The sequence below is a fragment of the Echiichthys vipera genome (genome assembly GCF_963691815.1).
Source record: "Echiichthys vipera genome assembly, chromosome: 22".
Classification (NCBI taxonomy): domain Eukaryota; kingdom Metazoa; phylum Chordata; class Actinopteri; order Perciformes; family Trachinidae; genus Echiichthys; species Echiichthys vipera.
This window is the reverse complement of record NC_139847.1, coordinates 4,215,465-4,243,450: the sequence shown is the minus strand read 5'-3', so window position 1 is coordinate 4,243,450 and position 27,986 is coordinate 4,215,465. Positions and strand designations below refer to the sequence as shown.

The 27,986-nt window shown below is 42.9% G+C and overlaps 1 protein-coding gene across 4 annotated transcripts; it reads right to left on the bottom strand.

Annotated features, from left to right (window-relative positions):
* Nucleotides 1–3: 3 nt before the first annotated feature.
* phka1a (phosphorylase kinase, alpha 1a (muscle)) lies at nt 4–27,548 on the bottom strand. 4 transcript variants are annotated; one of them, XM_083936969.1, is made up of 33 exons: nt 27,268–27,548; nt 25,043–25,201; nt 24,370–24,417; nt 23,814–23,982; nt 22,804–22,886; nt 22,606–22,686; nt 21,076–21,174; nt 20,761–20,907; nt 19,660–19,713; nt 18,037–18,159; nt 17,855–17,950; nt 16,964–17,071; nt 16,705–16,783; nt 16,490–16,624; nt 15,711–15,820; nt 15,342–15,486; nt 14,371–14,449; nt 13,753–13,931; nt 12,133–12,294; nt 11,955–12,049; nt 11,731–11,876; nt 11,404–11,557; nt 10,862–11,020; nt 10,649–10,778; nt 10,007–10,108; nt 9,645–9,760; nt 8,430–8,465; nt 6,958–6,987; nt 5,048–5,092; nt 4,776–4,937; nt 3,815–3,868; nt 2,904–3,104; nt 4–2,174 (listed from the first exon to the last, which is right to left on the bottom strand). In XM_083936969.1, exons 1-33 carry the CDS (start codon nt 27,343–27,345, stop codon nt 2,001–2,003), a joined length of 3,738 nt encoding a protein of 1,245 aa, XP_083793095.1. In that variant the 5' UTR covers nt 27,346–27,548; the 3' UTR covers nt 4–2,000. The 4 variants fall into 4 exon arrangements, with proteins under 4 accessions (XP_083793095.1, XP_083793098.1, XP_083793096.1 ...); XM_083936972.1 differs by having other exon boundaries at nt 13,864–13,931; XM_083936970.1 differs by lacking the exon at nt 8,430–8,465.
* Nucleotides 27,549–27,986: the final 438 nt, after the last annotated feature.

The window sequence follows — 27,986 nt, the reverse complement described above, 5'->3', positions numbered from 1 at the left end:
TGTTTTACACATTTTAATGCAGAAAAGTTACGTATATTTCCTTTAAATTGATAACAAACGCTCTTTTATTACAGAATTAGTTTCAAAAACTAGCTGTTCAGTGGATCTGGTTAGGTAGCTACGTAAACATCCGTTACTTTTCAGACACGACTCCCTCGTTTGTTTGTTAGTTTCGTGGAGTGTCGCGCTCACGTCGTCTAATATCACAGAATAACTGATCGATCGGACGGTTATTGAACAATAAACCCCGACGCCGCAGGTTTCTCGCGATGTACGAGGAACTGAACCCTCCCGACGTTCGTGCAGCAAACGCGTAAAAGGTGAAATGTTTGTGTATAAATGTAAATGTTTGGCGTCAGACTAAGTTCAGATTAAGGCGTTTCCCTTCTGGTGAGGAAATCAAACTAAAGTCGCACTTTTTAATTCACTGCATTCAAACGTAACTGAGTAAACTGCACGCGGAAGACGCTTGGATTTTCACAATAAAACTTCTCTATGCACTCAAAAATAAGTGGTTTTTGATTAGAACACAATCTCTAAGTCTGCGCGTTTTTGCATAGTTGGAAATAAAACTCTCAAACACACACACACACACACACACACACACACACACACACAAAAACAAACACACACACACACATACTTTTACAAGTGCAACAGCTTTAAGGCTCTCAGAAACAGACCGGCGTCCTCTTTAAGACACTTCTGACATCTGTGTTTTTTAGCTTTCTTTATTATTTGAGAGCTTTTAAATAAATACGCGGTCACTTTATTCACCGTTCAGCATGAAGGATTGGAGGTAAATGAGTTTTTTGTGTCCATATAAATTAAGATCAAATGGTTTATGGACATTTCTGTTTTCAGGCGATTAATTAATAAACGTCTGAAAACTCGACAAGACGTTTGTCGTGAGCACTTTCACAACAGAGCGCGATTAATACGGCGTTTTTCTCCCAGAATGAGGTCGATTTTTCTGACCTTTCGGAGCACGATTAAAAGCATCGACACATCACGTCGCACTTATACTTTTTTATCCTAAAACACAGAGGCTCTGCAGCGTACCAGATCCGCTCCTTATGTTTTTACCTTTCACAATAAAAGCCCAAGACAGACGCACTGCGGAACTGTTTACCTGCCAGTGCATTTTGGATTTTCGTGTTGTTTATTCAACACGTGTGTAAAGGCCTTTAGTCACTGAAGTTATAGATGAACTCATAAATGATATGGTTTGGTTGTTACGGATGATATTTTATATTTGTATTGTGTCCGAAGTCTGATTCAGAGCTTCATTATTCAAAAAAACTATAAAAAATATATGAATTTCTCCGTCTTATAACACTTCGGTGTCGATTCTTTACGCTACATGAGTCAATATTACGATTTATTGCGATTTTTGTTAAACTTTCTAACACGTTAGCGTGAGAAAAAGTTCAATGATACATTTCTAGAGACTTTTACTTTGAAAAACCTTGGAAAAAAGTTTGTTTTTTTAGCCAGTCTATATTGAATACATGTCCTGAAGTCAAATATAACGTTGTTGTTATGAATTATGGAGCAATGTGTTTTTATTGCACCTCAGGGACTTAGAAATGTATTTCAGGGTAAAAAAGTGGGACTTTTACTTCTCTCTAAATTGATGCAGTAAACATGCTTGATTGTGCGTCTGTAGTCGGAGATGTCCTCAGTCTAATGATTCAGTCACGTTTTGTTTCCAGGAACCCAGAAATAAAAAGAATAAAGAAAGGTTTAAAGTGATAAACGAGTTCTCCAGGAGGAAATGTGAACGATGTCCGGAGAAAAGCAACTATCCGCGTGTTGTTGAGGTTCGATCTGATTTCCACATAAATCTAATAAATAAAACATTCTGTAACACGCGTCTCTCACTCACACACGCGCAGTGACGATAAACAACGCATCCTATTCACGCACGGTCAATCTATTGTTATTATAATGTGAGATTTTAGCTCTGACTTCGTTTCCTACTGACTGCCCTCGTCCTCTCACTGCACCGCGCACGCCCCGCCGGGCAGGAAGTCCTGCACGTACACCGCCACCGCCTTGGTGAGGTAGGTCATGCTCCCGAAGCGGCCACTGGGGGCGCTGTCGTACAGCAGCCTGCACACGCCGGTGGACGGGTCCCGCTCCAGGATGTGCTCCTCTGCTCCCAGGTCCCTCTGGAGGGGGAGAGAAGAACAAAACCACGCCTTTCATAAAAAAGGGGTCGTTATTTACGTGATCCTGTACGAAACGATTTGAAATAAAAACCTTAATATTTAGAGCTTTCATTCTTTTTGCAGGAGGAAGTTAAAGCTGCCGCTCTCGTCATCACGTGACGGGACGTCCGGTGCAAAACCTCGGTTTCAATCGCAGATGAAACGAACGCTTTACACAACGTGAAAGAGTTTTGATTCAAAAAATGCACAAAGTTCAAATAACTTCTAGTCATCTCATCTCATCTCATCTTCAGCCTCTTATCCGGGGTCGGGTCTCGGGGGCAGCAGCTTTAACAGGGGACCCCAAACTTCCCTTTCCCGGGCCACATTAACCAGCTCTAACTGGGGGATCCTGAGGCGTTCCCAGGCCAGTGTGGAGATCTAATCTCTCCACCTGGTCCTGGGTCTTCCCCGAGGCCTCCTCCCAGCTGGACGTGCCTGGAACACCTCCCTAGGGAGGCGCCCAGGGTTCATCCTTACCAGATGATCCTGAACCACCTCAACTGGCTCCTTTCAACACAAAGGAGCAGCGGCTCTACTCCGAGTTCCTCACGGATGCTGAACTTCTCACCCCCAATACTTTTATTATTTATTACTCTTTAATGACTTAAATAACCTTTTAGTTGAGGTTTTACAGATTTTAGGGGAATAAATGACATCACGACACGCGAGAGTGTGAGCGTGTCTCACCTGATCCTTGCAGAACATGTCGTTGGCCACGTGAACGATCTTCTCCACGTGGATGATGGAGCCGATGCTCGGGATCTCCACGTCGGCCAGCATGGTGAGCACCAGGATGGCCTCCACCAGCAGCTGCCGGTACTCAGGCTGAGGCACGCGGTTCAAAACCGTCTCCACGTGGACGGAGAATTTGATCTCTCCCGGTGTCATCTGGACGGGAGAATTCAGAGCATGAGACACTGTCAGACATCTTTTATTTGACTCAACACCTTTAAAAGGTTAATAATGGTTTTAATTGGTTAAATGTTTAATTCTTGTGCTGCTTTGACACTGAACGGATCGTTTATTACGGTAAACTTTCAGGATTTATGTTGTTTTTTCGACAACAAAAGATTTCGTACGAGACTCGAAAGGATTTTAGAGATATTATAGAAAATGCACAAGAATTAAAGGTCCCACGCTGTAAAAAGTCTTTTTTTTATTACAAAGGTGGAGGTGATTAATAAATACTGTGTCAAAACATCAATCCACAGACAAACACACACAGCCCCTATTTAGAAACTGTGTCTTTAAACGAGCAGTCAGGACTTCTGTACTGTTGTGATGTCACAAATATATATTATATATAGGTAGAAAGTGCAGCTACAGTCACGTTACAGTCATTCCCCGGCTGCAGTGACGGTGCAGAGAGCGCAGATTAAACCCTGACCAATCAGAGCAGACTGGGATTTTTCTTAAAGAGACAGGCGCTAAAACGGAGCGTTTCAGACAGAAGGTGAATACAGGGATATTCAGACAGACAGGAGGAGAAAAATAATGTGTTTTGAACATTAAAGCGAGTAAACAGGTTCCTGAAACCTGAAAATGAGCAGAATATGGGACCTTTAAGTTTGGTTTGTGGACAAACACGGATCTCTCACCTCTCTGGTGGTTGAAGAAGGAAGAACGAACCCTTCAATGGACAAACCGTGGCACTGGAAGACAATGTGGACGTTAGTTTGAGTGCAGAATGTGTTCATTTAATAACATTTTTCTCTTAAAGCTGTAATCTTGAAGATTTTCATTTACAAATGTTATGAAACCATTTTTTCCTTCCCTTTTCAAAACTGAATCCAATACCTGAACTTGTGTATTCTCCAATAATGAGGCTCGTGATCTGATACCAGTGTTAAAAAATATAGATTCTTTACTTTTCACAGCTGTGCACTACTGAACCTGTATGGATGTGAACTAACTGAGGTAGTACCATCATTGAAGGAGGTCATATAATGATTGAGTCTACGGCCCACTGATGAAAATATTGCAATATTAATATATATACAGTATGACGAGCACGGTGTATATCAGGGATCGATCAGCCTTAGCCGATGAACGATACGGACTTGAGCCGATACGACTTTTTCTCCCTCAATTTACATCATAAAAATTAAACAATGATGAAAAACAAATGTTAGGAGTCTCAAGTTATTAAAAGGCACATTTATTGAACTTTTAAAAAGGCTTATCCTGCAGCACGGAGCCGCCTGTGGACGCCTGTCTGCAAATAATGGCAGGAAAAAACTATCAGAGAACACTGCAGCTCACATCGGCCGATACGATACACGTAAAAAACACAAACATCAGCCGGTCGATGTATCGGTCTATGACTAGTGTCTGTGGAGACAATTCCTGTCATAAAATAGTTTTTCTTCATTGTATAAACAAAAACAACTACAGACCCAATTCTTAAAACTTGAAACAACAACAAGACTCCAGACTGATGAACTCTGAGCACGATTTGACTGTTTTCACTCATAGAAGCTAAAATCACTTCATGATTAATGAGTTTTAGACTTTTATTCAACTCCTTTGTTCATACTCTACGATTAATGTGAAACCGACCTTCTGCAGGATCTTCCAGACCTTCTGGTAGAAACCCACGGGGACTCGGTTCAAGGCTCCGTCCAGGCGCCTCCTGCGCAGCCATTGGCCCTGTCTGGTATCCTTGACGACCGGTGTGCATTCAGGAATGTCCAGAGATTCTATGGAGGGCAGCCGGTACCTCTGAGCAGCCACAAAAACACGGGTTTAAAGGGGTTTGTTGTAGAAGAGCAGCGCCCTCTTCTTGTAAGAAGGCATGAAGCAAGCGGACGACAAATGGGACAAATATTTACCCCAGCCTCAAAGTTTTCTATGTCCAGAGACTGCGATCGAATGCCCTGAGAGGCAGAAAAGAAACAGAGAGGAGGGAGAGAAACAATGAAATGGAATGAAATGAAAACTACGAACCTGGGCAGGTAAGAGAAGTGTGATCGATGGATGAAGACACAGCAAAGAAACGAAACAAAACAAAGCCTGTGGATTCTGATGTCTTACGCTGCTAAATTAAGAGTCACAGCACGCATGGAACAGGGCGGGAAATGATAGAAAAGAGGTTAAAGGCGAAAGATAAGTACCCCGTAAATTAAAGGTTGATTATGTAGAGAATAACACACCTATGGTGGGTTTGAGGGGTAAAGAATGAAAGTATTGCTTTCTGTCACATTCTGTTTCTATGGTAGCAGCCAATAGCGTTGGGCGTTGCTGGTTGCCAGGGTTGTCTGTTGTTGGGTGCAGCTACTGCAGGCTGGCACTGGGTGAAATGGAGTTTGCCGATCCTGCAGCTGCTTATTTGTCCCAGCAGCTGAGTGAGCGGAGACGGGCAAAAACCAGAGTCACTATAGGCCGAGCATTCACTCCATGGACTGAGAGAAAGGAGAGAAACGCCATTAAAACGCCCAAATGGCTACGTTTCTCCTTGATCAGTAAGCTCACTTTCATGTTTACTTAGCTGTAACGGCTAACGCTAACGGCAACTGTCAGTCAAACGCCTCTGCAATACTTGCTTTTATGTTGCCATGTTGCCAGAGGGGATGGGTTCAAACAGACTCCGGTCTCCGACTACTGGGCAACAAACCTGGCAACCCGACTGCTGGAATTATTTTTTGTTGTTGCGACTACGATCTTGAGACTCTAGATGGCGGTGTTCTGCTCATTCTCCATATTCAACCTTTAACTGATGAATTTCCTGAAAAAATAATTAAAAGAAAAAAGCAGCAAAACGGCTCCAAACTCATAACACACGAGTGAAACTTGAACCAAACGTCATCATCGTGTAACAGCATTTTAACAAAGAGCCGACTGTCGATTTCATCTAAAGACGAGAGCTAAAATTATCATATTTAAAAGTTTGTTTTTGTCTTTGTTACAATATCGTCAGCATCTGTCTCGAGCATAGTCTGTATATAGAGATGGACGGTTTGACCGCTCTGTAGAAGTGAAACCAAAACATCTGGATCGCCCCCTGGTGGCTGGCTGCAGTACCGGGCTGTTCAGTCTGACTTAACACCCTTTCAAAATAAGATTCCAGTCCAAAGTCCAAACGCTCCATTGAAACAAAAGAAAACAACGGCCGAACATGTGAACAATTACGATCAACTCTTTCGTCAGTTAGACGTCTTTTTCATCGATAAGAAAGAGGAAAAATGACGATTACGCTGTTTTTTAAACTCAGATCTTTTCAAACAACGGGGACACGACACTGCGGCGTTGTAGAAATAAGAGGCTTGGACCTGGAAATCATATTTTGAAAGAGCGTTACGTAGCGTCTTAACAGCCAGATAGGTATTTAAGTCCCGCCCCCTCCATGTTAGCGGATGAACGCCAGACCAAAAAGTCAAATTACACTTTTATATTCATATTTGTTCCTGTCTTCATTTCTCTGATCACTTTGGTTCTAATCCGTTATTTGATGCTATAAAAACGTGTTGAAACGTCATAATTGAAAACTGTGATTTCCCACTTGTTTGACAGTAAATGAAGAAAATAAATCTGCAGACTGAAACTGAAAACAAACATTAGTTGCAGCTCTGTGAATAATTATTGTATTAAAGTTGCAGCCCTGCTTGACTGTAAACCAGCAGCCACACCGTAGCAGCAGAGTGTTAATGGCTCATGTGATCCGCTCCAAGACTTTTAGTCGACGTTGGTGTTAATTATTTCAGAGGAATTAACACCCAGAACACCTCGGCGCTATTATCGTCACCTTGCGAGGGAAGGACAGTGAGTGGTCGAGCTGAAACGGAGACAGAGAAAATCCACTCTGCGTTACAAACTTTAACTTCCTTCAAAACCAAGTAGAGTCCCTGTGTTACACACGACAGCAGTGATGCCCGAAAGAAGCTTCATGAAGCATTTTCTTTATTTACCAGTCCACTAGATGGTGCTCTTTGTTCAACAAAGGGTTGAACGCACACTGAATTAAGCTCATTTTGTTATGCTAACGTAACTATGCTGCTATAGGCCTAGTCTGCCGAGGGATAATCCTGTTTCAGATACGCTGAGCTTCTCTCCTCTATGTCTGTATCATTCATGTCTCATCAATGCACGTTACTAATTCAACTTCTTTCCCGGAGTTGTTTGTGCTTTGTTGTCTCTCAGGTCTCTGCTGATCGTGGTGGTGCCTGCTGCCGTGGTCCTGCATGACGCTTCCTGCTGCTGTTATCACTATTACTCATATATACTATCATTAGTTTTAGAAATTATACAATTTGTAGCCATAAAAAACATCATCAGTGATATATCTCACTGTATCACAGCTGCTATTACCACTACTCATCATTGATCATGTTTACCACCATAATCATTATTATCGTCATATTCTATCACCTCAGCTGTGCTTGTTTCTACTATTCTGCTTATTAACCGCCATAACATATAAGTCATATTCACATTACTATAGATATTATTATAGTTACTGTAAGTGTGTCTGTCTCTGTCTTTGTGTCTGTCTTTGTCTCTCTCTGTACATCTGTCCGTCTTTTCTCTCTCTCTCTTTCTCTCTCCTTCTCTTCCTCTCTCTGGTGCAGACAGATGTGCGTCCTCCACAGAGCTGGGTCTGTCTGACGTTCCTGCCTGTTAAAGGGAAGGTTTTCGTTGCCACTGTGCGCACAAGTTTTATGGATTAATACTGTATATAATAATTATTTCTATTTTTATTAAAGATAATGCGACTTGTTGCCGCTCATGGGGGAATTGTTGGGTCTCTGTAAACCATAAATAAGTCAAAGAGTGTGGTCTTTACCAACTCTACTACTAATTTAATTTAATTTAATTACCATTCATTAAGCCTCTTTCTTTAAACCAGAGCTCCATCTCAACTAATGCTTCATGAAGCTTCATTTGGACGTCACTACCTGACAGTATTATTTATGTAAAATCCACAATGATTTTCAAGTCATTTCAGCAAATTCAAATCCTTTCCAGTGAGCTAAAATAAGTCTTAACGCTGACACCACCACCACCACCATCATCATCATCATCATCATCATCATCATCATCATCATCATCGCTGTGATCCGTCTGCGTCAGGAGGAAATTAAAAAAGGAATCACTTTGATTTAATTCACCAACCTCTTTCTCCCAAATCTCAGAATCTATTCGTCCCTTTGCTTCTTACAGAGCCTCATTTATTATTAATATTATTATCATTATTATTATTATTATTATCATCATCACCTTGACTGAGTCAGACAAAGACACTCTGCGGTCCATCTGCAACACAGTAAACAAAGTCAACAACAGGAGACGCTGACACATCAATACAGGGTTCCTACAGCGTAAGGATCGTTCAATTCAAGACTTTTTAATGCTAATTTAACAATAATCACACTGGATTAATACTGTATGATAACTATAATAATTATTCCTATTTTATTAAAGATGGTGCGACTTGTTGCTGCTCATGGGGGAATTGTTGGGTCTCCGTAGTGTGGTTTTACCTACTCTACGTTTAAAGTGTCTTGAGATAACTTTTGTCATGATTTGGCACTGTAGATAAAATAAAATTGAATAAACAAAAATAAAAAGTATGCATCTGCTCTGCACGTCCCGGGCCGCGACCACACAACTCTTTTTTATTGGTTCTGTTGTCGTGAGCTGCGTGGTGAAAAACTAAATGTTATCTAACAGTGTTATGGTAAGAATTCTTTGAAGATTTGAGACCAATCACAACGTCAGAAGAAATCCTAAAATCCCACTTCTGTGTTAACATTTTTAAGACCCTTGAAAGTTTGATTTAAGACTTTTTAATAACAATTAACGATTAACTTTGAAGACTTTTTAAGGATCCGCGGGAACATTGAAATAGCATCGACAAGAACTTCCCAGCCAGGTGAATTAAAACCTGCGAACATCAACAACACCTCGAGACGACGTGTGTTCCTGGTTCTACAACAAAGACAACACGAACAAACTCTCTTGCTTTCAAAATCTTAATCACATGATGGATCAATCTCAACAATTAACTCATTCATTTCCACATTTTCATGATTTTTCAGGAGTAAAAAATCAAGATCTAAACCTCCTCAATTCATCAATTATAATTAATTATTTCCACATTTCTCCTCCGATGCAGCTCGATTATTTTTTTCCCATCAGCCCCAGTCGGGTGAATTAACACCTAATCCCAACATCATCATCACCTTAATGGAGTCCGGCAGAGACAACCTGTGTCCCAGCTGTGGAAAGACAAAAGTCAGTTTGCCAAAAGGACGATATTTTCAAAATAAGAGCCTCCGTCTACAACAGCACCCTGTAGATTGAATCAGTATCAATATTCTGAGTCTGTTTTGCTGAAAAGAAGTTAAAAAAAAAGTTTGCTGTAATATCACGACAATAAAAGTATTAAAAACAGATTTGTGCTGTGTATGATTATTAACTCTGGGCTCCTACCATCTTCATGTCGCTCTTCAGTTTGCTGATGCCGGCTCTCTCGCTCTTGGTGGCGCCCACGTTGCCCAGGTGATGGATGGAGATGGCGGGACTGACGCCGGCGTCCAGCTCTCGAACTGTGGAGCCGAGAGGTGGAAAACAATGAAACTGTTCTTGATGACAGTAAACAAACAGAGTAATCTGACTCTGTGTGTGTGTGTGTGTGTGTGTGTGTGTGTGTGTGTGTGTGTGTGTGTGTGTGTGTGTGTGTGTGTGTGTGTGTGTGTGTGTGTGTGTGTGTGTGTGTGTGTGTGTGTGTGTGTGTGTGTGTGTGTGTGTGTGTGTGTGTGTGTGTGTGTGTGTGTGTGTGTTGGTGGACTGACCGCTGCGCTGAACTCCAAACTCTTTCCCGCTCAGGATGTGGTGGAGGAGATTTTTTAACTCTGATGGACCGAGACTCATCAGACTCTCAGAAGCCTCCTCTCCTACACACGCACACACACACACACACACACAGACACAGAAAAAGTCTGAATAAAAACACACATTTCACTGGTTTGTTGGAGACATTGGGATCATGTTAAGTACACAACTAAACTAAATAAATAACAGTCAGCCGTTTTAAACATTCTAAAGCATATATATATAATATATCTTTAAAGTACATTTGTCGGTCATATTTAAAGACTTAAAAACCTGCAGGTAAATAAGGATAACAAACAGAATACGAGGTAAACTGATTTTTTAAAAGAAAATCAACTAAGGCTGAAACAATGACTTGAGTTATTCAATTACAAAAATGCATCGAGGCAAAATCTCTGCCTCTGTGATTCGTTTAATTCCTATCTGGCGCGTTCTGCCGCCTGTGCCTCTGCGCAGGGATCATTGATCCACACCGTCAGTTCTTGCGGCTGCACACCACTACATCCGCAAAAGGCGAAGAATACGTTTGGGATCATTTCACACTTTAAAAAGAAGCAAAACGGTGCAATGTGTCCACTTCTTCCTCTCTTTTTCTCTCTCACCTGAGCAGTTGAGCGACTGGGCGAGTTCGGTGGCCATGACCTGGATGATGAGACCGATCCGGAGCCTGAACATCTCGCTGAAGAGGCTGGGCTGAGTCCTGATGCTCATGGCCAGGTACACCATGATCTCCTGGAGGAGGGAGGGAGATCAGAGAGGAGGACAGGAGGACACGCTCCCGCATGACGGCGCAGGAGGAGGAGGAGGTGACTCACCTGAGTGAGAATGGCCACGCTGATGTTGCCGTCGCTGGCCTCGTCGATGAGCGCGGCCAGCTGGTCCGGAGGTATGGGAGCGGTGATGGTCTTCTCTCTCGGCTCAGGAGGAAGACCCACAGTGAGGTGCTTCTGATGCGCCAGCAAATCAGAACAGGCCTACGGACAGATCCCAACCAATCAGAGGAGAGAGAGTTGTTGATGAGGAAACAGTTATAGCAGGGTTTCTACACATTTTCCAGACTTCTCAGAGGATTTTTCAGTCATTATTAAACATCTGAACACTAACTGTTAGATGCTTATTGTGTAAATAAATGGTTTTAAAATCCAAATTCTAACACGTATGTTAAATTCTGACTACGTATGGAAGACATTTCTACAGATATACGTATTGTAGCTCAAATAAGTGAAAGAACTTCAAACCGAGACAAGTTCAATGATCAGCATTTTAATCAAGCTAAATGCTTAATTTTATGTCCACCATTTTATTTATAACAGAGTCTATGTCCATGTGTGTGTGTGTGTGTGTGTGTGTCTCGTACCCAGTCGAGCTCCTCCACCTTCTTCTTCAGCATGCCAGAGATCGTCCTGATGAGGCCCCATTGTTTGAGTTCACCTGCCTTCTCATAAAGGTCGGACAGCAGTGATCTCACCGTGGAACCTTTTCCGTGCAGATTAGTGTCCCACTCCATGCCCCTGGGATTAAAACACACACACACACGGCAGCTTTTCATTTTTTAAGCCGGGATAAAATTGTCCCTACAGGTCGGATTACAGAATTTATAGCCTGCTGCGCGTCATGACAAAGCGGCGGTGTTTGAGGACTGACACGACGGTCACAATAACAGCTCAACCAAAGTGTATCTCACTTGTCTTTGAAGAGGATGTGGAGTATGTCAGCCTGGTCCTGGAGACTTTGAGTATCTTTTAGCAGCTGGACCAGAGCGTTGTAGTCAATGACCCCGCTGGCATCTCTTGGGATACCGCTCTCTGTCAAGCTCCCCGCTTCTTGAGCCTGGTGGAGGACAGAGAAGGAGAGTTAAAAGCTTCAGCTAGAAAATAATGAATGAACGAAAAAGGACACAAAACACACCTGAGTTGCATGATGTGCGGAGGACTCTGGGAGGTTCAGGTTGAGAGACGGCTGAGGGGAGCGGAACAGCTTGTTCGGCAGGTACATGTTGACATCTGGACACAAAAAAAGATGTCAGTGTCGATGTCTGAAAAGGTATTTTTGAAAAGTCTTATTCTGAGATGTTGGAGCCGCTCACTCGCTACGTTCAGGTCCTGAGCCTTGTTCATCAGAGACACCATGTCCTTAGTTTTAGTGGCCAGAGCCTTGAACCGCCCCAGACCTTTTACCGGATGTTTGTGCTTCTTGGGGGCGGCGTGAGCCAGCAGGTGGTCCAGGTACTGGGCGAGGTCGTCGGCCTCTTGACGGGAGGACAAAAAAGAAACACGGGTTGAGACGGACGATGGAAAAAGATGGAGGGGAAAAATAAAAGAATGGAAAGAAAAGAGTCAACTCACCTTCACTTAAGAGCACAAACACGTCCCTAAAAACCCTAGCATTTACACTAAACCGCCTGATTTATGGAAATAATTAAAACATCTTCATGCATACTTAGTGGGATCTAAACATAAGTGTGGTTTACAGTCTATGGAAGTTAGAGTCTGGTTAAAACTGTTGTACAAACATGCTGTTGTGGAGTTTTTTCAATACTTTTTTAGTGTTTTGTGTTGGCAGCAGTAACAGTTAAAAAAAAAAACACATTAGCATTATCTGCATGACAACATAAACCCAGATTTTGGGTGAACTGATGCTTGAGTACAGAGTTTCTGTCTCCCCCCTCTGGCAGTGAGAGGAATTACACAAACCAGGGTTCCTATCTGCACCTTCTCAGGTCAAATTCAAGCACTTTTCAATCACTTCAATGAGCATTTTCAAGCTTTTCTAGAACCTAATAGTTGTTGGAAATGACATATTTATATACAGTGCATATAGTAGGTACAGCATGCAGATTATTGCACTTCTTTTACACATTAAATGAGAAGTTAATGTGCTTTAAACAACCTATATTATGTTGTGTGACGTCCACAGAACGCTGAAAACGCAACAAAGTTGAACTGTGAAGAAAACAACACTTCTTCATTCACAGTCAAAACATTTGCAAAATGCGAAACGGGGACCATGACAGATCATTAAGGCATTTTTAAACATGCGTGTGTGTTAAATTAGGCGTGCACTTAAACGCGACAAGCAAACCTGTTAAAACATGCAGAGCGTTGCAATCTGTAAGTCTGAGATCAACGGCAGTTTTTTTAAATGCAACACGAGCAAAGCGGCGTTTTTCAACCTTCTGCAGCCACGATGTCCGTCACGTGAATGAGTTTTTGAATCTTTACGAAGCAGTAATGCGTTAAGGCGTGGCGTCTGCAGGTCCAAGGTTGGGAAACGCTGACGGAGCAGCGGAGCGGATGGGGATCAGTGATGAAGGAAGTGGTGATTAATGAGGATCTGCGACAGGTTACTTTGTTTCATGTCGTGTTTCTGATGGAAGTTGCAGTTTTTAGTTTTTTTGGATTTCAAATTAAAGGGTTAGCGGAAAATATAGTTAGAAGACATGATGTTAAAAGAAATAGTCCAACAATTCATCAACTTTAACTTCATCTGGTCTGTTTTATCTACCTTGTCTGTGCCTCAGTGCACTACAGTTTCTGACCGTGTTATGCATTTGTTTAGAAATACATAACCACTCGGAAAGGTCAAACCAACGATGGGAAACAAACAAACGCCACTTGAGCGTTTCAACTCCATTTTTAAATGTTTTTCCACATCGCTGGTGTCACCATTCCTCCCCATCCATCCATTGATCTGTTGTTTTTCTTACCATCGTCATTACGTAACTCATGCACGTATCCATCGCCGTCACTCTCATCATCATCATCATCATCATCATGATAATCTTCGCGGGGGCGGCTCATGCTGCCAGAACCCTTACCGTCCAGGAAGCTCAGGTGAGCGAAACAGGACGTGGTCAAGAACTCCGACAGCTTCCCCGTCTGGATCCTGGAGAGGAGAAAAAAACGGTCTGTTGTCCGCAGGTGTTTTTTGTTCCAGTTGCTTTTTGAAACGTTTTTATTTATAAAGTTGTAATCCGTATAACTGAGATAGGTTGTTTCTAGCGGCCGCTTTGGCGATAGGAAGTAACAGCAGGCGAGCCTCTGGGACTTCATCTCTCAGAGTTCCTTTGGAAACCAAACAGTGTCGAGTGTCAGTATATCTGCAGCTTTCACCTGTGTGATGCGGCGTGATGCCTTCACATGCCTCAACTCACTCTTTGATAGGTAAACTTTGAAGACAATCAGCTAGATGAAAATCTTACAGATTATAACTTTAAAAGACTCAAATTTAATCTAAAAACCTCAAAATCAACAGAGTATTTCATATATATTATATATAATACATATAAATCGACACTAGGCATAATTTCCTCTGTAAAGCTCACCTTGCTCCTCCATAATATCCATCCTGCAGCTTCTTCAGTGTAGCCAGCACTGCAGGGTCCAGGTCTGTGTGGTCTTCGGCTGAAACACGCACAAAATAACAATTTTCATTTACGCAGGTTACAGACGGACCGCAGCGTCTGCAACAACTGAGTTTAAAGCCCAGTTCAGACTAAAGATTCGCAGCACGACAAAACCGTTTTAGATTGTTGCAGGTGAAAGTTGCAGCGGTGTGAACTGACCCGTCTCGTCTGGACTCAAACCGGCTGATGGTGTTTCCTGTGACTCAGCTCGTCGAATCACCAGCAGCTGGTTTTAACATGTAACACGCGTCACCTGTTTCAACGGCCAAGTAAGTCTCTGGTCCGCTGGTCAAGTCACTTAAACTGTCAGCTGGCTAAAATGGAAGTTATGGACCGAGGCTCAACGAACTAGTGTGTGTGAGAGAGAGAGAGAGAGAGAGAGAGAGAGAGAGCGAGAGAGCGAGAGAGAGAGAGAGAGAGAGAGAGAGAGAGAGAGAGAGAGAGAAGAGAGAGAGAGAGAGAGAGAGAGAGAGAGAGAGAGAGAGAGAGAGAGAGAGAGAAAGAAAGAAAGAAAGAAAGAAGAGAGAGAGAGAGAGAGAGAGAGAGAGAGAGAGAGAGAGAGAGAGAGAGAGAGAGAGAGAGAGCAAGCAATACAATGAATAGGGAGAGAGAGCGAGAGAAATTAAATGTTTCGCCGTTTTATCACAACTAGAAATGCCGCTGTAGCGAGTATCTCACAGGTTAGAACGGAAGTACAGAGAGGCGTTGCTATGGAGATGATACGTCGTCTCGCCTCGTCTCAGTGGTGAGAACAGGCAGGTTTCAGAAGGTTGCAGAACTGAACACTGCGAGTTTAAACTCATCTCATTGCAAATCTTTGGTCTGAACTGGGCTTTAAAGATTCTCCATCACTTCTGGAAACATGGTGGACGTGTGAGTGTTGCACTTACTCAGCATACTCTGTGAGATGGGAAAAGTGACGGTGGGTCGTCCCGTCATCCTCCATCTGGATGCCAGGTAGGAGATTTCTGTCCTCAACATTTCCACGATCATTTTGTTGTCCAACGCCAAGTAGAACTGCTGGTGGTCGATGAACTGGAGAAACAGAGGGATGACGAGATAAACGGACTTTCTATTTTCCCTCTTTTTCAGCAGAATTATGTTGAAATCTTCATGACTGGTGAAGCTTAAGGGAATATATTAAAACAGGGGAACAGAAATATTCTACTTTGATAGGTGTGTGTATATATACTTCTAGTCTTTCACGATGAACTGGAAGTCTGAATGAATGACGTTCACTGCCGTGTTTTCTCACTAACCTGAGGTGTGAATGAGAAGATGGTGTTTCTGATGGTGTAAAACTTGGAGGTTCCCAGCACTCCTATTCTCCTGTACGGTCGACCCGACAGACCCAGCCTCGGGTTACGACCTGCAACCAAGCAAGGACACGGGTGAGAAAAGGCACTTTTAGGGTCTACTCACACTGACCATTCGTACCCCGCCCAAGCACGAATCATGGCTAAAGTCTAGTTTGCTTGACCAGTGTGAGTGCAAGTGTGCCGTGCCTAGGCCTAAGCCTTGGCCAGGCACGACTAGGTTCATTGATGACTCTAAATCACCCGTAGGTGTGAATGGTTGCCTGTCTCTGTTCGTCTCTATGTGTCCTGTGATAGACTGGCGTCCTGTCCAGGGTGGACCCCGCCTCACGCCCGTAGTCAGCTGGGATCGGCTCCAGCAACCCCAACAGGGACAAGCGGTTGAAGATGAATAAGATGAATGAGATGAATGTGACAGACATTTAAAAAGATGCTGCTAAAGAGTTTTAGTGATCTGATGCAGCGATGGAGTGTTACTGCAGATTTGGTCAGATAAAAATATTTGAAAGCTTTTGGACGAAGCAAAAAAACTAGAGGAGTGATGACGTCTAAAATCAAAAAGCGATCGAGCCGAGGCCCGGATCATTCAAGTATTGTGAGTGCAAACTGGCCTGGGTCACGGGGGAAGAGGGTGGGGGGGACATGGCACGGATAAGCTGGGCCAAGTCTGAGTGCGACCTAAAAGGCACATCTTGATCAAAATCCTCTGAGGCTGTACCCACCGAGTCTGGCATAGATGTGGCTGAGGACTTTGGAGGGCTGCACATGGATGGGATGGATGTCGGCGACGGTCTCCACTTCGATGCCGTTCTTCAGCAGCATCTCTTTAATCTCCTCGGTCTCTGCCAGAATTGACACTACGAGAGGACAGAGAGAGATCATGTTTGAAAGAGTTTCCAGCACTGATCTGGGGGCTCAAACATCTCACTGAACTCACCCTGGACGACCACGTCAGGTTTGGGGACGGTGGAGAAACGTCGGTTAAGAGGGTCGATCTCTCCGGGGGCGAGAAATCCCTGGAAAATGAGACATGAACTTTAAAAGCATCATCGGACGAATGATTGATCCTCAGCATTTTTTAAAGCATTGTTCAGTATAATAAAGTAATTGATGTAATTGTACTAAAGATGGTTTTCATTGGATCATCTCATCTTCAACCTCTTATCCGGGGTCGGGTCGCGGGGGCAGCTGCTCACCTCGGACAGAAGGTTTCCCAGGATGTACAGAGACTGTCCCCATTTCAGAGGACATTTTCCCATCGGGACCCTCTCCACAGAGTGGGGGTTCACATACTCCTCCTCCACCTGTTAACAGAATAAAACGATGGTCAAGTGGAATTACGGCGTGAAATCATCCCATGGTCTTTTTTGGCACTTACATCAAATAAGCAATAGAGACAGTTTTGTCGCGTATGAACTATTAACAGAGAAATTCGGTAGAGTCGCTAACAGCAGGACGTGGCTAACACTGATTAGCTCGGGGCAGCACGGTGAAGGCATTCAAAGGTCTTTTTTAACCACTAATACTGCTGAAAATAACACCGAACCTCTGCAGCACCATGAGAAGAGTCCCTACACACAAAACAAAGCAGCAATGGGCTCCTTCCTTTGGGATTGACTTTGGTAATCCACGTGAATGGACTTTACTGTGAGAGGAGCTGGTACAGGGGCCAGTTGGTAAGTCTTTAAAACACTCTTTTAATAAACTCTGGCTTCACTAACTACGCTGCTGCTGCTTTGTTTTCTGTGTAGGAACTCTTCTCATGCTGCTGCAGAGGTTTGCTGTTATTTTCAGCAGTATTAGTGGTTAAAAAAGATGTTTGAATGCCTTCACCTTACTGCCCCGAGCTAATCACTGTTAGCCACGTCAGGTTGTTAGCGACTCTTTCGGAACTGTCTCGATGGCTTATGTGATGTATCTAAGTGTCGAAAAAGACCATGGGCTGATTTTCACCGGAATTACACTTCAAAAATACCAGAAATTAACGATATAAGCACATTTTAAAGAGCTCAGTGATGATTTCTGTTTTTTATTGACAGTACAGAACATTTTATAAGTATTTGTACAGTTTCCCTCAAAGGTGTTACCTTATCTGGGGGGACGCTGTAGAGCTCGGGCACAAGCCGTATCCCGTCTTTTGTTTTGATCAGGATGCCCTCCAGAGCCTCCTGGTACTCCTGCACCTGGATGAGTTTACATCAAACGTTGGGCGCCTGAACATACACAGACAGTGATGCTTCAAAAAAAGACACACAGTGACTTTAACTACCTGCTCAGGGCTGTTGTTAAAGATGCCATCCAGAATGAGGTAGGTCCAGAACAGCGGCCACTCGCACTCGATGTTCTCAAACAGCTTCAGTTCTGCAGACTCGTAATACAGACGGTTTGGATCCTGCAGATCAAATCACATCAAAACAGTGTGAGGGCAGAATATAATAATAATAATAATAATATGGACGTGATGTTCTATTGATCCCTGCAGGGAAATGATCTCTATGAGAAGGTCAGATGTTACTGTATCTATCTGAAACTAGATCACTGCTTCATTTCATACAAAGCAGATCTAATGCACCGGACCCCCCAAATAACAGAATAACACACACGCAAAACAAGATCAGAGGTCGACTGAGGAAGCACAGTAATAAAGTTATTTTTTAAGAAGTGTTGTTGGAGCTGGCCCTTTAAGACTTTAAGACTATTTCTCTTCTTCTTGTCATGGTGGTGCCAGGAAACCCTGTTCTGCAGGTCTCCAACTCTTACAAATCTTCTGCAGAACACAAATGATCAACTTCACAATCTCGCCCACACACACACACACACACACACACACACACACACACACACACACACACACACACACACACACACACACACACACACACACACACACACACACACACACACACACACACACACACACACACACACACACACACACACACACACACACACACACACACACACACACACACACACACACACACACACACACACACACACACACACACACACACACACACACACACACACACACACACACACACACACACACACACACACACACACACACACACACACAGAGATATCTGGAAGCTGCCCAGTACAACCACATAGTTTGCACCGCTGCATGTAAACAGGAACATTAATGTTCTTTAGACATGTTAACTGCTTAGAAGGAATAGTGAGTCTTTTTCAGAATAAGGCAAAAAACAGTATCATTTGCATGTAAACATAGTCGATGTCAGACACTGAACACGTGCGTCTGTGCTGATAAATAGCTGTTGCACTGTAAAAACACCAGGGAGATAAGTCCATGGCTTTATTCTTGTCTAAAATATTATAATGTAGTCAAAAAAAAAAATCAAGCCAAACCAAAAGAGTCCGGTTAGAAGGCTGAAGGCTCAGAGCACAAAGGAACATGTCAGACGCAGTATTTATTTCTAACTCCTCTGGCAACTGAAGAATAAACCTGTTTTCTATCCAAAGAGAGAAATAGTGAAGCCAAAGAGCCTTCTCCAAGTTCATTATGCTCCAGCTAAGCAACGCTGACTGGGACACACAGCTCCAGCAGCCAGAGCAGAAGAAGGAGGAGGGAATTCAAAGAAGAGTCCCTTTTTGTTCCTTTAACAGCCAATAAACAGTCAAGAGTGGAGACGGGGTGAGTCGTTGCTGAACGCACCTCCTCAAAGTCCCGTAAACATCAATTTACTCAACATTTTCAGCTTTAGGTGATGAAAACATAAAGAGAGAGAGAGAGAGAGAGAGAGAGAGAGAGAGAGAGAGAGAGAGAGAGAGAGAGAGAGAGAGAGAGAGAGAGACAATCGAATAATCTTCTCTGATCCAAAGTGAGATGAATAGATCGTGGCGTCGTCTGCGTTTACAGGTGGTTTACCTCTTTGGGCGTTTTGTGTCCGTCTCTGAGGAACCTGCAGCAGCCGTATCGACCCTGAACAGACGCAGAGAGGAAGTCAGAGACAGGTCAAGTGCAAGAGGTGTGCTAAAAATGTGCTTTATTTTAGAAAACAAGTGACAAGTGACGCTCATCTAGACTTCGACCGAGCTGATCGTTCAATAATCACCCGCATCTGTTTATTACCTCTGAGGTAATAAAGAGGTTATGTTTCCAGTTCAGTTTGTTTGTCAGAAGGATTTTGGAAAAACCACCGTCATGGTTTTCAGTAAACATACAATTTGTGAGTGGATCTGATTCAAGGGACGGATATACTGATTATATTATTCTAGTTATAAATGGCTTTATACTGTCTTGATTTAATGTACTTATGATTTGTTTCCTGTGGTTATTCTTTTGTTGTAGGCAAGTTTTGTCTCATACACGTAAAAAAAGGTACTCTTTAATATCTTTGTAGTTGTTTTTTTGCAAACTTTAAAGCAGATTTCCCGCAGCTTCAACAGGTAAAAACAATGGAAATAATAATAATAATAATAATAAGTCCAGTAGAACGGAAAATAAAACAATAACAGAACAGTGAATAAATATGTGATAGCCAATTATTTTGATAATCGTATTTTATGCAAAAATGTTAGAAAATGCGGTTTTCAGCTTCTCAGATAGGGAGATTTCCTGCTTTTTGTCCCTGGTTTAAACGATTTTTAACTGAATATCTATCTAACAAAATGAAACATTTCCAGACGTCACCTTGGACTCGGACAAACTGAGATGAACGTTTGACACTCGTTTCTGAAATAAACAATTAATCTAAACAATAATCGGCACTGAAAAGAATCAGTCGCAGCCTTGAAGTCAGGACTGTTTTATCCCTGATGAATTACATTTTATAAATACAGCACTGAATCAGAAAGTTAGGAAACTGTGATGGTAATTTTCTGACATTTTATAAACAGCAAATCAGTCATTTTAAAAATAAGTTGATGAAGAGATTCTTCTTTTGTTGAACCGACCTTTTAAAGTCTTCTTTTCAAATACCGACCGTACAGATATGGACAGTAAAAGTACATCGTTTTTTCTCTGCACCTGCAGTTTAGAGATGATCTCCTCCTTGGTCATGTTGACGATGCTGATGTCATCAACAGCGAAGGCGGGGTACGAGATGATCGGCAGGAGTCCGGCGTCTACCTCTTTAGACATGGACGCTCTGGGTAACATGGACGTCAGGATGGACTGATGAGGGGGAACAATCTGAATTAGAGCTGCTACTAAACATTTAAATACAAGTAAATAGAATATAGACTTGGGTTTGCACATTTGTGTGTGTGTGTTTGCATGTGTGTGTGTGTGTGTGTGTGTGTGTGTGTGTGTGTGTGTGTGTGTGTGTGTGTGTGTGTGTACCTGGCAGTGCTGTATGTCGTCAGCCAAAGCGTGGACCACAGATCCGGGTCCTCCTTTGGCTCCGAACAGGTTGAGGTCGTCCAAAGCCTCCAGAGCTGCCTGGAGGACCAACGGTACAGCAGACGTCACATATATAATTTCTCGCACGTTGTTTTAGTCGAATAAGGTACATTACAGAGTCTGATGTCCCAGTACGATGCATATAGTGTGTATATGTTTATCCATGTACAACAGTGTGATGTGTAGAGCTTTAGTTAAATGATTGATTCATTCTTAACTATTAAATTAACCACCAAGTATTTGATAATCGATTACTCATTTTAATAATTTTTTCAAAGAAGAAAAGTCAAAATTCTCTGATTGCAGCTTCTTTAATGTCAAGTTTTTCTGGTTTCTCTCCTCCTCTGTGACGATAAACTAAGTATATTGGAGTTGTGGACAAAACGAGACATTTTCTGACCTTCTATAGACCAGATAACGAATCCATCAGTGGAGAAAATGATCAACAGATGAATCGATAATGATAATAATTAGTTGCAGCTCTAACACATGTGTACGCACATCGTACCGGGCTGTTTGGGTTTTATAAATACTGATACTACATGTTATCACCAAGGCAGGGAACGTCCTGCAGAGCGGCCTCTTTCCAAAGTCTTAAATTAAACTGTGTGTAAGTGTGTGTGTGTGTGTGTGTGTGTGTGTGTGTGTGTGTGTGTGTGTGTGTGTGTGTGTGTGTGTGTGTGTGTGTGTGTGTGTGTGTGTGTGTGTGTGTGTGTGTGTGTGTGTGCACTTGGTACTGTGAGTACTGTGTTATTTCTGAGTGAGTCATTCTGGGAAGACCAAAGAGAACCTGATACCTCCTGTTTGCTGCGAGCCAAGGACAGCGTTGGGTTGTGCACAGACACAGACACACACACAGGCACACAAACAAAGACACACACACACACACACACACACACACACAGACTTTTCTGTTGTGTGAAAACTTCCTCACAAGAATCAGGATTTTCTTATGGATTCAGACGGGAATTTTTCATGTTCTAAGACTCTTTTAAACATTCGTTAACATGAAAAACTTCCTCCTGTTTCACTAAAAATGAGCCTTAGCTCTTAGAAAGAGATTTCTTCTGAAGGTTTAAGTATTAATATATTCATCTGCACTGTCGTCAGGAAGCTTCTGTTTTCACTTTCAGCACCAAAACAAAGTCCTTCCATCTGATCGCGAGTCAGTTTCGGAGAGTCTGGGTCGTTTAAAAGGTCAGCGTAAAGGCCGCGGCGGCGACTAGACACCTTCCACCGAGCCAGAGATTTTTTAACTGGAGCACCTGTTCTGCTCTCAGTCAACGCTCCGGCTGCTTTCTCCTCCATCTACCTGCTTCCCGCAGCGCCCCTCGCTTCAATATCACACACAGGGAAAGGAAAAGACAAGCGAATCTGTGTGTTTGTGTGTTTCTGTGTATGTGTGTGCGTGTGTGTGTGTGTGTGTGTGTGTGTGTGTGTGTGTGTGTGTGTGTGTGTGTGTGTGTTAACCTTGGCCATGCCGATGGAGCTGGCGTTAATCTCAGTGATGCCCTGGTTGGTTTTGTCTCCTCTTTCCCACATCCCGTAATCCTACGAGGAACCAGAAAAGAGAAGAAGACGACGATGACGACAGCGTTACAGTGACATTAATGGTCTCTGGAAAAGGGGGATTTAAGGTTCAGTTTTAGGGCGTTTTTCTTTACTTACGGCCACTTTGTAAGCCACCTCAATGTAGAACATGAGATTCTGAACTACGTCCACTTCATCCTGGGTGTAGACGATATGGAGACCTGGTGTGCACACACACACACACACACACAGGTAATTAACTAAGGTATTTAACAGTTAATGAGGGCAGAAGCAATAATAAACGTGTTCTTCTCTGTGTCCTATTGTAAAAAAGTCAAATTAAAATAATTAAAAATAAGGTTTGTGGGAGTAAAAACACAGCAGACGTGTTTATTTTAGTGTTTAAAAATGATCACATTTTGTATCTTTTTCATTGTCTTTAGACTTTGTTTCTTGTGCACTTTTACTTCATTTTGTATTTTCTTGACAGTGTTTCTTAGTTAATTCTCAAAGTATGCAAATATGAAAGTCGTTCATGTCGGTAAATGATTTGATATCAGAGCATGAACGACTTCACTCAAAGTTTTCAGCGTCGTTTCTTTTAGACTAAAATCCTTCGGGTGGATTTTGACCTTAAAGCAGTGAAGCAGTGTGCTCTCAGTCTGACTGAAGTCCTTGTACAGGGTCTGGATTAAAACCAGACTAAACTGTTCATAAAGCGAGTCAAAGTCACACACTAAAACCAGACTAATGTGTCTGAAGAAGAGACAAGTCTTTACCTACTCTGTAAAGTGTCCTGAGATAACTTTTGTTATGATTTGGCACTGTAAATGAAACTGAATTGAAGTAAAAATTGATAAAAAATGCAGGATGAAGTTGACAAAATAGGCTTAAAAGTCAAACTTTGATCTCAAACTAAATCTAAAAACAGCTGACAAACATAAACACTATTATTGTTATGAACCTGGATTTAAAGCAAACTGACTACAATCACTTGAAAACACGCATGCTACTTTAAAAGTGAACACTCAAAGAGAAATTGCACGAAATAAAATCAATTCTGCAGTTAACTTTAAATCCATAAACACCAGAAATGTACTTTTTCCCCCAGTATTTAACATGCAAAGATGTCTTTGTTGCACATTTACCAGACGCAGTCATCTGAGCGAGGAAGAGCAGGAAGAGCGAGGTGGCGTCGACCTGCAGGTGACCCCACTGGTCGTCCCCGACCACCGGAGCGCAGGTCCTGGTGTTGTACTTGGCGTGGAGCGAGTCGGACGTGCTTCTGCTGTACTTAAACTTCTCCACTTTATCCAGCTGCAAGAGAATAATCAGAGTATCCAACTGAAGACGTCACGAGGAAGCAAATGAAGCAGAATGAACAGTTAACAGGATGCAGGTTCGATCAATAGGGAGGATATTTTACAACTTGCAGGCGGGAAAAGTTGCAGCTTTTGTGTATTTTTGCTGTATTTAATCAGTTTGAATGCATTTAAAAGTAACTTTCCCAAATAAGATAGAAGCACTAATCTACTTTATCGTGAAAGGAAGTTAAGACTTTATGTCAAAATGTGCATCCGCTCGCTTAAACTTAAACACAGCTGTAGTTAAGAGACAGACGAAGAGGGAGATGGTGTGTTTAAAAGAGCATTTCAGACAAGAACACAGGAAAAGGACAGAAAGAGTGACTCTGAGACAACGCACCTGCCTCATGATGCACTGCAGGATGCCTCTCATTAGTTTCACCACGCTCTGAAGAGACAAAGATTAGGAAATGTCAGCGTTTTCGACACATCGCTCCGTGTGTTCAGGCAGAGAAACGTGAGAGAGACACACACTCTGAACGCAGACTTCCTGTTCATTCGTCCTCTTTTTGAGAAAGGAGCCGACAAGGGGTTAAAAACATGAATTCTGAACCTTGATGTGAACATATTTGCAGTCACTTTACACGTTTTGAAAAGTAGGATATCCATATCTTCTACAACGACTCCCTGCTCATTTCGTAGATAAAAAAAAAGCTCCACGCTGCTGATTTAAAGGCGTTTTTTTGCGAATATAAAGCTTTACAGCCTTTCCTCTCAACGCCTCAGGTGAGTGGTATGACGTCTCTCTCGCTCTATCTCTCTCACACACACACACACACACACACACACACACACACACACACACACACACACACACACACACACACACACACACACACACACACACACACACACACACACACACACACACACACACACACACACACACACACACACACACACACACACACACACACACACACACACACACACACACACACACACACACACACACACACACACACACACACACACACACACACACACACACACACACACACACACACACACACCTGCTCGAGCTCGTAGGCTTTGGCCTTGTCCTCGTCGCGGTCAGCGTTCTTTCTGTAGGCCAGGCTGAGCCCCCACACGGACATGACGCTGTAAACATTGTCTCGGACCCAGGAGTGAGGCTGGTCCGAGCTGCCCGGCAGGAGACCCGTCACTGGATCCTGTCAGGCACACAAGAGAGAGGGGGGGTCAAAGGTCACGGGTCAGGAGTTAACACTGACTAATGAAACGGGTCTGACAGTGTGGCATAGAGGTGAACTGCTTCACGCGGGTATTTAAGGTTATAAATCATAACATTCACAGTGAAAATGGGATTATAAGAATTCATTTGTGTTGTTATTACGTCAGGGGACTCTGGTGCATGTTCGCATTTTCTCCCCATTTAACTTTAACTTTTACGTATTTTTACTTCTGTTACGCAACTGTTTACACCTCTGTATACAGTATATATCCTTATACATTTACTATATTCCTATTTAGATTCACTTCATCTGCTATTACTGTCTAATTATCATTACGTTATATTATGTCTTGTTTGTCTTTTTACACAGATTGTATGAGCATAGTTGAAAGGAGCCTGGGACTGAGTGTCTCTCTGTCCATCTTTCAATCTTTTCTCTCTCTCTCTCTCTCTCTCTCTCCTTCTCTCTCTCTCTCCTTCTCTTCCTCTCTCCGGTGCAGACAGATGTGCGTCCTCCACAGAGCTGGGTCTGTCTGACGTTCCTGTCTGTTATAGTGAAGGTTTTCGTCTCCACCGTACTCTACGGGGGAATTGTTGGGTCTCTGTAAATCATAAATAAGTCATAGAGTGTGGTCTTTACCTACTCTGTAAAGTGTCCTGAGATAGCTGTTGTTATGATTTGGCACTGTAAATAAAATTTAATTGAATTGGTGGGGTAGTTATTGGGGTGATGGTGGTTGTAGGTTTTGTGGTTGTTGTAGTTGGTGTTGTAGTACTAGTAGTTTGTGGAGTAGTTGTTGGGGGGATGGGGGTTGTAGGTTTTGTGGTTGGTTTCATTGGTGTAGCAAAGGTGGTTATAGATGGTGGGGTAGTTGTCGGGTGGTTGTAGGTTGTGTGGTTGGTGTAGTAATAATTGTAGTTGGTGGGGTAGTTGTTGGGGGGATTGTGGTTGTAAGTTGTGTGGTTGTTGTAGTTGGTAAAGTAATAGTTGTATTTTGTTGGGTAGTTGGGGGAATGGTGGTTGTATGTTGTGTGGTTGGTGTAGTAATAGCTATAGTCGGTGGCGTAGCTTTTGGGGGAATGGTAGTTGTAGGTTGTGTGGTCATTGTAGTTGGTGTTGTAGTAGTAGTAGATTGTGGGGACGTTGTTGGGGGAATGGTGGTTGTAGATGGCGGTGTAGTTGTTGGATGGATGGTGGTTGTTGTAGGTTGTGTGGTTGTAGTTGCTAAAGTAATAGTAGTAGTTGGTTGGGTAGTTGTTAGCGTCTGACTGGTGACACAGTTACATTAAGGTGCAAAAAAAAAGAGAGAAGAATTCCTTCATTTGTCCTGCGAATGGGGAAATTCAACTTTCACTCTATTTTTCATCACACACACACACACACACACACACACACACACACACACACACACACACAGGACCTATATACATGCAATTAAGGAGAGATGTTAGAGTGAGGGGGCTGCTAGTGAACGGCGCCCCGAGCAGTTGTTTGGGGGTTAGGTGCCTTGCTCAACAGCACCGCCACCTGCTTCTGCTCAACAGCACCTCGGCAGTGCCCAGGAGATGAACTGGTACCTCTCCAGCCACCAGTCCACGCTCCATTCATGGTTCACACAGGGACTCGAACCAGCAACCCTCCGGTTCCAAGCCCAGTCACCTATGGACTGAGCTCCTACCGCCCCAAACCGAAAACCGTGACCAAAACAACCGCGATACAAACCGAACCGTGGGCTCGTTGAACCGTTGAACACACTCACACAGGTAATGAGTGTGTAGTAGCGTGTGTGTGTGTGTGTGTGTGTGTGTGTGTGTGTGTGTGTGTGTGTGTGTGTGTGTGTGTGTGTGTGTGTGTGTGTGTGTGTAAAACATTGCACAATATGATTTAACTTCACGGACCTCATGAAAGAGAACGGTTGGGTCTCGCTCTCGGCGGTTAAGCTAACACAACCCCCGTGTAGCAGGTGTGAAGCAGCCCCTGTTTGCGTCGACAGAGCACTTTTAACAAACCGTTAAATAAACTAAATAAACTTTTAAAACACTTACTTGGTGCCTGAGGATAGTTTGGTGCACCATCCGGGCATAGTTGTCCAGTTTAACGCCCGAGTTGCTTCTGCTTCTCATGGTGACAGCGAGTCAACGGTCGGGCTCCGTTTCCGTTGGTTCAGGTAAATATTCAAAGACACGACTTCTGGAAGTCCTCGACGGTCAAAGTCATTTCTTCGGCGCTTCTCGGGAGCTCCACGAAGCCGAGAGAGGAGGACAGGCGACCGGGGGAAGCTGGTGTCCCTGTCCGGCTGTCATGAAACACGGCTCAGCGGCGGCAGCGAGTGTTGTAACCTGAAGCTGCGCTCAGCCAATCACAGGACGTTGAGAGGCGGCTCCTTCAAAATAAAAGCGCGACAGAGAGAGCTCTCTACACCCTTCACTGTCATGGGCTTGCTCATGTTTTGTTTGTTTGTTTGTTTGTTTCAAAATACATAACAACAATGAACAGGATTTGTAAACAGTATTTTAATATGAGAAATACAGACACACTATAATACACACACTATACTGGATATTATGCCTTTATTATTGTAAAATAAGAAGCATACTACTACTTCTACTACAACAACTACTACTAATAATAATAATAACAACAACAATAATAATAATAATAATAATAATAGTAATAATTATAATAATACTAAACAGAATTTATATTTAAAATGTCATACAAGAAATGCAACAATTGTAAAATAAGAAGCAAACAACTTTCAATA